This window comes from Haliotis rubra, unplaced genomic scaffold (assembly GCF_003918875.1).
Source record: "Haliotis rubra isolate DU_JTF1 unplaced genomic scaffold, ASM391887v1 Scf66, whole genome shotgun sequence".
Classification (NCBI taxonomy): Eukaryota; Metazoa; Mollusca; class Gastropoda; order Lepetellida; family Haliotidae; genus Haliotis; species Haliotis rubra.
The window spans coordinates 870,051-884,415 of NW_025767368.1; the positions used below are offsets into that span (position 1 = coordinate 870,051).

A 14,365-nucleotide genomic window follows, 5' to 3' on the forward strand; every position below is an offset into this window, starting at 1 on the left:
CATTGATCCCTTAAAGGTTTTATTTATGTAAAATATTGATTGTTTTGTATTCATGAATATATATAATACAGCTATGCTTGTGTATATGATAAGCAGGTCTGATATGTATCTTATATCTTTCTTTATGTAACTGTCATTTATTCATTGGGAGATCCTGGCAAAGATGGCCGACGGCACAAACAAGGCTAGCAGTTGACGAACACTAAATCCTTGGTTTTCAAGGATGACTACCAGGACTGAAAGACAGTATTTAACTAGACGCATTTTTTGTTGTTTAAGACACTAAACAGTATGGCTAGACCGCCGATAGAAACGGATACAAGGCCCACGCGCCTCTACTCGGTGTTGAGAAATGTCAAATGGGAGTATTTGGTGGCTGGAATATCTGGCGGAGTTGTTTCCACACTGGTACTTCATCCTCTGGACTTAGTTAAAATCAGATTTCAAGGCAAGTATAATCGTCCATAATCATGGAACAGTGAATAACCGAAATTATGAAACTAACCAAAACATTAAGTTCATGATTAAGGTACCACAGTTACCAGAATAGAGATATTTTGAGAAAGATTGCATCATCTCGTCGACTCGCGTCATTATTGTAGGATTATCCTGATTATATGTTTTCGGACGTTATACGTTTTTGGGTGGCAGTGTTTGCTCTGGCATACATTGTAAATGCTCGGATGGTTTCTCTTTAATAAGTTAAGACATGTTATTAAATTGTTCATGCGATCTTTGAGAAAACCAGGATGTTCTTAAGCCTCCAAAAACTCATAACAGGATACAAGGAATTCATTGACCATAAGCGAAGTCGTATCATACTTTGTTTTAATATTCTTGAGTGTGATGTTATGCCCATATTATCTCTCTCCATAAATGGTGAAGGAGGTATTTTTCATGCTTGACATTTTTAAGGCTTCTTATATGGAAGCCTTTTTACTCACCATGCGTTGATGATGATATTCAGGTGAATTATCATGATTATACTATAGTCATATAAACAGGATCATGTTAATTTTGAGGCAAGACTACAGAATACTGGATACCTTCGCCATCTTTAGAAGTTTACTTTAGAACAGGGTTAGGGTTAGGTTTTTGAATTTTATACCTCATGTTTCCCTACAATAGGAAGTGCATGCGACATTAAACATTGTTAAACAATATGGCTGGTAGGTATCCAGTATTCCGTAGGTGTACCAATTTTGATTTTTCTGTTATGTTAATTTTTCTTTGTTTTCAGTAAATGAAGGCTATGGTGTGACTAATCGACCAAAGTACAATGGAATTGTCCATGCATTGCGCAGTATAGCTAGAAGTAATGGTTTTGTTGGCCTCTATCAAGGAGTCACACCCAACATCTGGGGTGCTGGCATGTCCTGGGGATTATACTTCTTCTTGTAAGTATCCCCAACAATAATGTTTTCACACAAGCTTTTAGTGTGACCCATGAAGATCCATGTTTGAATTGATCTTCAGCAACCCATGTTTGTTTGAGGCTCGACTATGACTTGATTGATGCAAGTCATTGTATCCCAGTTACACAGATTGATGCTCATGATATTATTGGATTGTCTGTCCTAGGTTCAATTATTTACACACCACCTTCATGGTCCAGAAATATTGCTGAGTGCATGCTATACAATAAACAAATACACAAACACACAAGTCCTGCACAGGTATTCACTGATACAACAGACCCATGAAGAATCAGGTTAGAATTAGTCTTCAGCAACCCATGAGGCGACTAACGGGATCTGATGGTTAGGCTGGCTGACTTGGTTGACACATATCATCATATCCCTGTTGTGTAGATCGATTCGCATGCTGTTGATCACTGGATTGTCTCGTCCAGACTATTAATATTTACAGACTGCCGTCATATAGCTGGAATATTGCTGAATGTGGCATTAAACAACTGATCCACTGATGCAACTTGTAAAAAACTACTTGATTCACATTGATGTGAATGTAATTGGAAATGCATCATGCGTTGCTATTTTCTAGATTATCTTTATGCAGAGTTCTTGAGGTCTGTTTCCTTCTCACCCATGTTTATCTTGTCATAAGAGGTGATAAACAGATGTCAAGATCACATGTATAGTTACTCATGCTTTCAGTCAGGTATTTGTCTGGGCCAGACTCTATATCCCACAGGCCACCATGATATGGCTGGAATATTTCCTACTGTGGTGTTAACATGGTTATACAACATACACTTTCACTTGTAGTTCAATTTCAGTTCTAGCATGCTTTATATTAGGCCTTACTAACACATTTGGTGTTTTACGTTAAATATTGCCATATTTGCTATTCAGGCAATGTTTGAGTTGCCATGCATGAGACTGTTAACCATAAGAGATAACTGTTTCAGTTACAACTCCATCAAAAGTAAGATGAATGAGGGAGACTCCAAGCGCAACCTTGGACCTGGCTATCACATTATGGCAGCCACTGGCGCAGGTAAACACACATTCTATCTGAGCTCAAGCAATACATCCATTCCCTGTCTGCTTTCTGTTCGACCTCTGCCGCAGATTAGGGAGATGTGAGGAATAGTTAGATCTTGCTAAGCTAAGACAGGACGGTGGGGTAGCCTACAGGTATAAGTTTTTGCTCATCACACTGAAAATGAATGTTCAAATCCCCACACAGGTACAACATGTTAATCCCATTTCTGGTGTCCTCTGTATTGATATTGTTGGAATATTGCTAAAGGTAGTGTACAATCCTACTCAAATACCACTGGCTTTGTGGCAGAGGTACAAGGCTACACAGCGCATCTGACAAGGCACAATATTTTTTCACCTGTTCGAACTTTTTATTGAGCGAATATTGTAAGGGAAATGTATTTCTTCAAAGTTTGTTTATTATAGTCATATGGTTCCAAGTGGAGAACACAAAAAACTTTTCATGAAGCTGGTCTACTCTGATTTGAGAAAAGTGTCTTGAGTAAAAATTCAAAAATAAGTCTGTTCATAAAAATGTCTATTCAGATCAGACGTGGGACATCACCATGGTAACAAACACTGGTTTGACTGAGTCTGTATATCAACACTGTTTCCAGACATCGTAATATTGCATGAATATTGCATGAATATTGCTAATTACAGAATAAAACAAATGTGAAATTCAACACTCTCCTTAGTAATAGAAGTTAGATGAATATGTGCTGTGTCTACGACCACCTAATATCTGTACCATGTTTACTATTGGTCCAAACAAAACAGGAATGCTTTTGTCCATGATAGTAGGACAGCTTATTTCATCTGTCATTGCAGCTGTGATTGTATGTACAGGTGGATCTCAGTGCTGTCAGTAGTGAGCTGATGTGAGGTTGTATGTTGTAGGATTCACAACATTAGTGTTGACCAACCCTATCTGGGTGACCAAGACCCGCCTGTGTCTGCAGTATGACAAGCCAGCAGCATCTAAATCCAGTGTGCACTATAAGGGTATGGTGGATGCCCTCTTCAAGATCTATAAGTTCGAGGGCATTAGGGGTCTTTACAAGGTAAGCTTCCACATCATAAATAGATTACGTCTTTGAGAAGCATTTAGAAGTTGGAGCAGTAAGGAAGGATAACAATGTATAGATGAACAACTTCTTTCTTACAGTATGAGCGATGTTTCAGTTTAGGTTCTAACCCCGTTATCCTTCCTCATAAAAATGCTGATTATCAAACCATATGCTGTATACCAGCAGAATTTCCAGTCATTACAGCTACGTCTTGTTTGAATAAGGCTGAGTAGTCTTATTGGAAAATAATATAGAACTTCCCTTGCACTCTGCTGAACCTAGTATCTAGCAGAAAATCATGTTGAACAATGTAAGGAGTGTTTTCTAAAGTCATTCATTTTAACCTCATGTTGTTGAATACTTTTGCTCAAATATGGCAATAATAATTTGACGTATTACCTAATGATTTCATGATGATGGTAATGGTGTTTCTAAAGGTACATACACTGACTCATCTTGCCTGGTTTGCATTACAGGGTTTTGTACCTGGTGTGTTTGGGATCTCCCATGGTGCTCTACAGTTCATGGCCTACGAGGAAATGAAGACACTTTACAACACTTACAGGAATCAAGCCATTGACACCCGCCTGGTACGTCTTAAAACAAAAATTACATGATGTAGCATTAGCATTTGACTTTCTACCAGTTCGGATTGTTTCTTGTCAGTCCACAATATTCCAACCATGTCACTTTCCTATCAGACTGGAGACCCAGGTTCATTTCACCACATGGGTATGATCTGGTGTTCCACGGAAAGATGTTGATTGAATACTGCCGGATGTGGCTCAAAATTATACCCACTTGTTAGAACACAGAAATTGAGATGCTGTTGTCATTACAACTGATTAATGTCAAAGCAGTGTTAATATCAGCTTACAACTCACTCAGTCGATATGATAAAGTTCAATCTTGAAAATGCTTATGTTTTCTTATCAATTTGACATTAATTTTAGAAATGGAATGGAAACTCCATGCAACAGTATTACAATACAATTAAAATGCATATGAAAACTTGATGAATGATGTGAGGATTGTCCATAATCCCCAGGGTTCAGCTGAGTATGTGGTATTTGCTGCCTTGTCCAAGATGTTTGCTGCTACCACTACATATCCCTACCAAGTCCTCCGGTCTCGCATACAGGACCAACATAGAGAGTACGGAAGTATACGAGATATAATCCGACAGATATTCAAGTAAGTATGCAATGTTTTCTGCTTTACCGGGTGTGCAGTGTTTTTCCTGCAGAATTAGCTGTGTGGCACCTAAATGTCTCTGCTTGTTTTGCTTACATTCAGTTATTTATAGGCAGTTGACAGTTTCTGAGGTTACTCTGGAAAGTCCAAGAACACCTTATTTTCAGTCTAAGTAAACTTAGGCTCAGTATTATTTGTTACGCTGCTATACTGAGTCTAACAAACCCTAGTAGAATTAGCATCAGCTAACCTTTAAGTGACCTATGACCGTCCAATCAAACGCGAGATGGCCCGAATGGATTTAACCAATCAGACAATGACTACTTGTTATGGTTCGGCGGGACTTACAAAATGGTTTTGGGATTTTCTCTTCCCTGATCGCTGACACTGATCTATCAACAAAAGAAAATCTGCAATAAACACAGATATTTGACCTGGTTACTATTAGCTTATATTTCCACATGATGACATCCTTGAATATTGAAAAAAAACGCTATTTTCAGCGACTAGCTACACATTGCGTCCTCCATGTGAATCACTCGGAAGCGATCGTGCGGAAAATAGCATTCAGAATCATTCGGGTTTTTCAGGTGTAGGTCAAACGGTATGTGCGGATGTTAACTTTCACAATTTGGTAAGCTGTGTTCTGATTGGTCAGTCCAAAAGGTTAGCTGACGCAACCTACTACTAGGGTTTGTCTGATTCAGTATAGCAGTGTAACGAATAATACTGGGCCCAAGTTTACTTCGACTGACCTTATTTTTAATCTCGTGCTGTGGTACCAGAAACGTGATCCTAGTAGATATCTCTCACCAAGTGACAAATAGTCCAGAAATAACCCAAGCATGCCCAACCAATGGGCATCATGTGACCCAAGCTGCTTTTGATACTTGTTTTAAAATCAGATATGTTTGATACTTTTTTAATTCTTACACTTGTACATGTTTTAGATCAAACAAGAGTATCTACAAACTCTGATGCCCATAGGTTGGATGTGGTTGGGCTATTCAACTTGTCCAAATATTTCTCTCTGGGTGACATATGTCTTTAATGTTGGTATTATATGTAATGCAGGAAAACCGTATGTTAATATCAGACATGTTAGCTATTAATAAGTTCAGCACTGATTATTATTTTTTACCTGCAAGACCATGTCATTCAGACCTGTTCTGAAAATTGGTGTTCTTGCTATCAACCACAGGTTGGACTGGCTCTTACTTTCAGGACAGTGTAGCTGAAATATTGCTGACTGTGTTAAACAACATTCACTTACTATCTACTACAGTGTTACAGATATATCGATATCCTGTTAGTCCCACATTTTTCCGATTGTTTTCGCATGCCTTTACTTCATGTTCTGCTGGTCAGATGTGTGGTTGCATGTAGCTTATTTTCACCAGGTACGAGGGTATACGAGGGCTGTATAAAGGCCTAGGCGTCTATCTGTGGCACGTCACCCCTAACATATGTATAGTGTTTCTGCTGTACGAATATATCACAAACTTGAAGAGCAACCGTCCCGACAACCACAGCTGATGGGACCCTGTACAGAGACATCTCCTCACTGGACTTTGGATACAAGAAACGTCAACATGATTGCCAGCAGAATTATTGTAGAGATTTCATTCTAATAGTTACAAGACATTTGCAGGAAGAATAGTCTACATGAGTGTCAGCTACAGGAATATATCAGCTGCATACGTGGTGGGCAACGTATTGGCAATTTCATGTTTATGTTCACCAGAAGCTTGATGAAGAGGTGACAGAAGACTGTTTACAACTTTGAGCCCAGTGAATCTGATGGACGTCAAGGATTCACAGAATTGATCAGACTCAGAAATCCATATGTCAAATGAAAACAATATACCTCTACTATATATAAAGTTTGGCATGTATGGCGAGTGAAGTGACACTGCACAGCTTGCTGTTATGTACAGTACAGGGCAGATGTGTGTTGGCAGCCATACATGTACTGTACAAACAACACTCTATCATCTGCACACAGTGTACACTGTCGAGCATGCTTTTATTCACACTCACACACACACTCACTCAGAGAGAGAGACACAGAGAGAACACACACACAGACACACACACACACACACACACACACACACACACACAGAAACACATGCTTGCACGCACACACGCGTAAATGCATAAATAGATTATGCTGTGCGTTTAGACCAATGTTGTAGAGGTCAATTTTGTTTGATAATGTCAGCAGTTTTAATGGGGAATTCAACCAATTATTCTTACATGTGGTTGTTCTGAGTCACAATTATGGCTCTGAATTGTGCCTGATATTGTGCTGATGAAAAAGGTTGTTAATTCCGCACAACATTGTTGTTTGTAACTTGAAGTTTTAACGTTATGTATAATTAAAGGTATTTAATGTTCACAATACATTGTTATAAAATATATTCCGATGCATTTATGGAAGTGACTGACATCATGTGTTGTTATATGTGCAATTATGACTTGTTTTTATCATGAATGATTGTCAAATGACAGAATCTCATGTAATTTGATATACAAGTACATATGTTTCACACATCTTCATGATCATATCAACAGGACATACCCATCATTAAATCATTTTTGTTGTTTAAAGTCAGCAGACCTAGAATTCAAAATATTCATATCAGTGCCATAGAATAGTCAAAAACAGCTAGCATTGTTGATTCGTGTCAAATAAAATTTTTTATGTTATTGTTTATAAATTATAGACTTTTACTTAAACAGTTGGTTTTGAATATGAGGGGTTTGCAATGGCTGATAGTGAATCTGCTTGATCAGTTTCTTTTGAAGGAGTAAACAATTATCATGATTGAATATATTTTTATATCCCATCACAGCAATCAGGTAAACAACACGCTAACTCCATTTTTACTCTCTTTTCTGATTGTGTCATATGTGGGTGGAATCTCTTCAAAAATATTAGAAGGTGTGACTTTGCAGAAAGAATTAAGATACTACTCAGCAGAAGGCCCATGATAGGAAGGTAGTGTCTTGCTGTACCAACCAGCCAGGACACTGGGTGTTCTTTATAATCTTCTGAGTAGTATATTGCATTGTTCAATGTGTTATTGGGGAGGTGTCAACCAGGAACTATAGAAGCTGTTTACAAGCTACTAATCTACAGAAACTACCTGCAATAGTAATCTCAGATTATCACAGTTTATCCTTGTGTACAATGACAAATCTGCATGTAACACGTTGGCCTGCTATGTAAACCCTGTACAGGTAATGGAGACACACATATTACATTATCATAGTTTCTTGTTAGGAAATTGTATTTTCCATTGTTCAGGTGATCACGATTGGAAATTAAGTGGACGTGCAGATTACGCATGTCTCTCTGAATATGTGGGTGTTTGCGATCATGGTGTAATGTTAGAACTAATACCACTAGTGTATGTATTATGTCTCGTTTAGACCAGGTAACTGGTGTTCTGCAGCAAATCTTGTGAAGTTACATTGCTTGATGACAATATTGTATCTGATTTAGATATCTGTAGATTATTGTCCATATTCTGTTTATATCAATGGTTACCATGCTGATATTATATTTATCTCACATATGCAGCATTATTTGTACCAGTATACCAAAGAGCATATAGTGATGTACTCATTGATCTCAATACATTCCTGTCTCAGCTTCTGTCCTCACAATCCCCCTGGCTCAGCTCTTTCACATGCAAGTCTGTTTCAAGATAAACATATTGTGCATGCCGTAAACATGTTTTTAACATAATCACGTTTCTTTTTCAATTTCATCCAAAACTGAACATGTTCAATATAAGTATTCATAACTGTATAGCTGATAGCAGTGCCATCGGCTCAGTCTTGCTTGATTGGAAATTACACGTGGGTGGCACAGCAATTGGAATTCAAACTATTAAAATGACATTTTAGAATCTCATATTTACTGTATTGCAAGGACACTCTTTCTCTAAGACGGGTAATTGTGAAAAGAAGAATATCAACAAACTCTGGTGCTATAGTCACAATATGGCTGAAATATTGCCACGTGACTTAGTAGTGTAACTCACTCCTTCCTACTGTATCATGTGGAGTTAATGCCTGAGTATGTGATCTGTGGTGGGTAGGTAGCCTGGGCCCTGTTTCACCAAACTGTCTTGGTGTTACGACTGTCGTACCTCCTATACTGTAACAGACTAGTTGTAGCACTATGATAGCTTTGTGAAACAGGGTCCTGGTTGAGTGTTCACCCATACAGCTGAGTACGTAGGTTTGTCTTCCTTCCATGATGTGGCTGTGATGCTGCAGAAACGGGCATTAACAAAGTTATGTTTTTCCTTTTGATAAGACATCAAGTGCTGACATCCTTAATTAGCAATGCTGGTATGCATTGAAATTGAAGTTTCATTGTGCTCTGGTTGAGTCAATCATGTTATTTTCTTGAAACATTGTTTGTAATTATTCAGTATTTGAAATTAAACGCACATGTTCATGGGTCTTTGTCACAACCTTACATTAAACATCAGAGATTGAGGGGCCTGTAGGTACACAAGGGGTCAGGGACCCCAGGACACTCTTTAGTTTTGAACAATATTTCTGACCAGGAAAGGTGAGCTTCGGAGCCTGGGACATTGGCTTATTTCAGTTGTTAAATGTATAGTTTATCCCGTAGGAGTTAGGGTGTGTTTCTTTGTTAAATGTATAGTTTATCCTCTAGGAGTTAGGGTGTGTTTCTTTGTTAAATGTATAGTTTATCCTCTAGGAGGCTTGCTTTGTTAAATGTATAGTTTATCCTCTAGGAGTTAGCCTGTGTTTTTTTCAGTTGCAGTTGTAATGTGTCTTTAATATGTGTAGTATTCAGGTGATGTGATTGAAATGTGTACATATGTACATAAGGAGCAGATGGAATTAAATTACATGTGGCGATGATCTATTGTGTGACTTGGTTTATAGAATTCTTTTCAGCTGGAGACGTTTACAGACATTGTTGAGTTCACATAACAACACCCACAGTCAATGAATAAGATTAAATTATCAGTTTTGATATTTGAAACACGTTATATTTTACGACTTCCTTGGTGAAATTCATGCATATTCATGGCCCAAACCACTATACCAGGCCTTGGTCCATGAATTTGCATAAATTTGCTGAAAGGTCCTGTGATCTGGGCAATACAAACATATATCTTGCCTCATACATAAATGTCGTTTTCTGATTGGCTGAGTGCTCTATTATTTTCAATGTACCCCGCTTACAAGCGAGTAACATTTTCTATGTACCCCGCTGGGAATGCTGAACTCATTTGGTACTTCGTTGTAGTAATTCTTTATCTCGAATAACATTGAATCACTTATGATGTACGGAAATCACCGTTGGAAGGGAGATAACTCTAAATTTGTTTTTCTTGTCGTCTTGTCGTCTGGTACACCATACTATGATCCGATACCCATGCTTCAAACAGTTCAAAATTACCATTGAGGTGTTCAGTTAGATAAATATGTTGTTCACTGGTCCCTCGGGCCCATGGGTTGATGTACCCTCAATGTTTCTTTATGGGAAACATGAACAAACATCGAGGGTACATCAGCCCATGTCCCCCTCAAGACCAGTAAACAACTTATAATATGTTGCTCTGTCACATACAAAGATATCAGCTTAGTCTCAAAGGGGAAGTCTAAATGTCAATGTTTCTGAACACAGTGATTCAACTCAAGTACAGCAAACACAGGTTCCTTACAAGGGAACAAGATATATACTACTCCAAACAAGTTAAGCATCACCTTATTCTTTCATATTTCTATAGTTCATATGACAGATTAATTGTAATTATATGAAGAATTGTGTGATTCTTAACTTTTTTAGGAGTACATTTGTATGACCACATGACAAGAACATCTCAATCATCTACGAAAACAACTAGAATGCATCACAGATCAGATCTTGCATCTCTTACAGTCTTAACGTGCATCTCTTACATTGTTAACCGCACACAGATAACAGGGTTTAGGCACAGTGTCAGATACACATGTACACCTATTGATACACATGGACAGACAAGTGTCCATGCGTACATGCAGCATGCTCAACCCTAGACTTTTGGGGGAAGAGTAGTCCAGAGGACCAATACAAATGTTATTTCACTGCACTCAGAGTTTGTGGCTGGTCCTGCATGAGATAACTCTTTGAACTACTTTTGCAATTTTCTGTCTGTTTTGGGTTTACAGTTTGTGTCTGTTTATTTCAATACCAATTTTTATCAAAAGTGACACATACAGAAATACAACCCTCAAATGTTACTAGTCAATGAGTCCGGCAATCACTGGATTATATTTCCCTCACAACAACTTAGCAGACTAGCATTATGTGATGGCCGACATCCTGATTGTCCAGTGATCACACTACCAAGCAGATGTTGCTGCTATAGGGAGATACAGTGATATGTTGATAGTGTCTGTTATGTACTGAAGGATCTGCAGCAGACGCTTTGCTCAGAGATGATGGACCTTTTCTCACTACTCATATATGGCCATTGCATGGTATAACTTTTTATGTGAACTTTTTCTTCTTGATCAAAGTTGTTTGCAACTCGGTTGAAATCATTTCTGTTGTTTTAATTTTTGTATGTATATATCAATATTGGTCAATAAAGGGAGAAATTCCCCAAATTCAAAGAAATGCAAAGCATTCCATCCTTCTCATGAGCAAGTCATCTGCTGCCATCCTGGACTGTGTCAAGTGTTAACATCAGATTTTATCGTCTTTCACCAGATACGAGGGCATGTATGGGTTCTACAAAGGTCTTGCTCCAAACCTGTTACGAGTGACACCAGCATGTGCCATCACATTTGTGGTATATGAGAACATGGTCACTCTGATGATTGGGCAGTCCTAGCCTAAGCAGCAGCAGCAGCAGCAGCAGCAGCAGTAGCAGCAGCATGGATGAGTGTTGGACATGAAGGACGTGCTGCATGGACAAAATACTGGTTGATCTGATGTCCTGGGACACTCCTTACAACTAGCTCCACATCTGAATACAGCATTTTATGATGATCTTAACACTGATACTTGTGAAGAAAATACTGATCACTAAAACATGTAATACAGTCAAACACCATTGTGTCAAACTAACAGCTGTCTCAAGGTTAGAGGTCAGTCCCTGGTTATTCTATATTTAGTTTTTCTTTGCGGTTGAGTCAAACCTCCTATAATTATAAGTAGTCTTGAAACTTCGGCAATCGTGTTTGACTGTATACTACTCAAGAAGTTCGGACAAGGACTATAGTTAATCTGTCTTGGCATGACACACGGACTATAGAAATATGAACAATCGGGTGGAGATGGGGTTGTTTTGAGAAGTATATTATGGACAAACAACAAGGACACATTCCTGTTGGGTTTCTGTGACAGGCATAAAAAGAAACCACAAGCTGATTGTCTCCTAGATGTGTGTTGTAGCATGCAAATGGATATGGATGATTATCTAAATTATTGGTATGTGTGGTGTGTGGAAGAACTTCAGTCAGAACATCACTGTTTTGTTGTATTTCTTGTAGTTTTCAGTCAGTGCAGTTGCCAGGAGATAAAGCGTTCCCTCATCATGCCTCAGTTCCTGGTTTAGTTAACTGCTGTTTTACTTCACCCACTGTCCTGATGTAGCTTCTAAATTCCTTCTACGGGATCGGGTGGTCAAGCTCGCTGACTGGGTTGACACATGTCATCATATCCCAATTGCGTAGATTGATGTTCATGCTGTTGATACCTGGATTTTCTGGCCCATACTTGATTGTTTACAGACCACCGCCATATAGCTGGAATATGGCTGAGTGTGGCGTTAAACTAAACTCACTCACTCTATAAATTCCTTCTGAAGCCTATTTCTGGTGTCCATTGCCGTGATATTGCGGGAATATTGCTACAAGCGGTGTAAAACCCAACTCACTCACTCACTCACTCTAAATCCCTTCAGCCTTTTTTAATACTACCTAAGGATTTACAATTTGATGATTTGGGGTCATCTGATTATTGTGGTGACATTTTATTTTACTTCTTTGAGAGGCATTTCAGAAGTTGTAAAGGTGAAGGAAAACCAAGTTCTATGGATAGTCAACTTCTTTATTGCAATGAATGCAACGTTTCGGTGTAGATTTTGACACCGTTATCAACCAAGTTCTATGTAATATTGAAGTATTATGTTTGTTTCATGCAATTTCTGTTATGACTTTTTCTGTTCCAATTTCCTCGAACATCCAGTGGTCGGTCGTTTAGTTTCAGGCTGGTTTCAGAAAATAATCTGCTGCATTTATCTTATCCTAGACTTACACAATCCAGTGATGTTTTCATTATGCTTTTCCTAGAATCAATTGTAGCTTGTTGTCCTTGAGGATGACAGGGTTTCTCAGGGAAGATGGGAAGATGATTTGTTATCTTGTGGAGTTATAAGATGAGCAAGAATTGAGTTTTTAGCATGTCAGAAATGATGTTAGCAGTGTTATGTATGTTCTGCTGTGGATGTATAGCTGTACAGTACATGGTGTACAGAATTGTTTGTACAGAGCTCAAGAATTTTCCTCCACAGCAATGGATTATATACATGTATAATCTTTTTATGTATTGCCTCCTTCAGATTTGTGATCATTTTATAGAGTCTGTTATTATCTTCTGGAGTTGTGTGTGATAATATGGCCATGGAAATCCATGTTTGAACTCCTCTAATCAAAGATCTCCTTTTGTCCATACATGTACATTAGGTACATTTACACTTAACATTGTATTCTCCGTGAAGAATCCTTAGACTTCAATATCCTTTAGCAACCCATAAGAGATCAGGGGCAGTGAGGTAGCCTAGTGGTTAAAGCATTCGCTTTCCACACCGAGGACCTGGGTTCGATTCCCCACTTGTCTGAAGTCTATTTCTGGTGTCACCCACCATGATATTGCTGGAATATTGCTAAAAGCGGTGTAAAACAAAATCACTCACTCATAAGAGGCCAGACTTGCTGACTGGTTGATGCATTGTAATGGCATTGTTAGGTGATCATGATGGGATTCACTGGATTGTCAGTCTCAGAACAGACTTTTGTAAATACGGTCATCATTTAGCTTGAATGTTGCTGAGAGCTCCTTTAACAAACAAGATCTGTTTTAGGTATTCATCATCTTCATTTTGCATGTGTTTTGTACAAGTGTGGTGCATGACTGAATGAAGGCAAGTAGCTGGAGTGGATGTCACAGCTGGTGCATGCAAATATTTCCTCATGCTACAGTCATAAATGGAAATGTCTAGCACACGGACTCGTTTCCGATTTCCAGATCCTTGCCTCTCAGACTTCAAGCTTCAGCCAGTAAACATGTCAGATAGTACAAATCCTTGGTATTTGATGAGGTTTTGCAGTTCAATTTACCTTAAGTCAGAAAAGATTCTCGGTTTGCATGGAGATATCCTAAATATGGGTGACCACGTGTGATTTTATATTTCAAGTTGACATTCTTGCTGCATTGTTATGTGATTTTCTGATTTGGATTTGTAATGTTCAGATTGACTGAAATATCCAGAAGTGCCTCTGGACAATTGTGTAAATGCTATTCAGAAAGAAGCAGTTTTTCAACTGTTTCATAGAGAACTGAATATATTCTGATAATAAACTATAACTGGATGACTGGTGTTGTGT

General features: G+C 38.4%; 1 protein-coding gene across 2 annotated transcripts; it reads left to right on the plus strand.

Annotated features, from left to right (window-relative positions):
• The first annotated feature begins 155 nt into the window (after nt 1–155).
• On the plus strand, nt 156–11,957 carry LOC124257347 (mitochondrial folate transporter/carrier-like). 2 transcript variants are annotated; one of them, XM_046691388.1, is made up of 7 exons: nt 156–448; nt 1,241–1,397; nt 2,372–2,460; nt 3,348–3,511; nt 3,994–4,107; nt 4,566–4,711; nt 11,466–11,957. In XM_046691388.1, the coding sequence occupies exons 1-7, from the start codon at nt 292–294 to the stop codon at nt 11,587–11,589; spliced, it is 951 nt and encodes a 316-aa protein (XP_046547344.1). In that variant the 5' UTR covers nt 156–291; the 3' UTR covers nt 11,590–11,957. The 2 variants fall into 2 exon arrangements, with proteins under 2 accessions (XP_046547344.1, XP_046547343.1); XM_046691387.1 differs by lacking the exon at nt 11,466–11,957 and adding an exon at nt 6,112–9,625.
• Nucleotides 11,958–14,365: the final 2,408 nt, after the last annotated feature.

What these genes read in the sequence shown, in the direction of transcription:
- LOC124257347 (XM_046691387.1), top strand. Translation starts at nt 292, where the DNA reads ATGGCTAGACCGCCGATAGAAACGGATACAAGGCCCACGCGCCTCTAC. An exon ending in TATGGCAGCCACTGGCGCAG is followed by an intron (nt 2,461 to 3,347) that starts GTAAACACACAT and finishes TGTATGTTGTAG; the next exon opens with GATTCACAACATTAGTGTTG. An exon ending in GCATTAGGGGTCTTTACAAG is followed by an intron (nt 3,512 to 3,993) that starts GTAAGCTTCCAC and finishes TTTGCATTACAG; the next exon opens with GGTTTTGTACCTGGTGTGTT.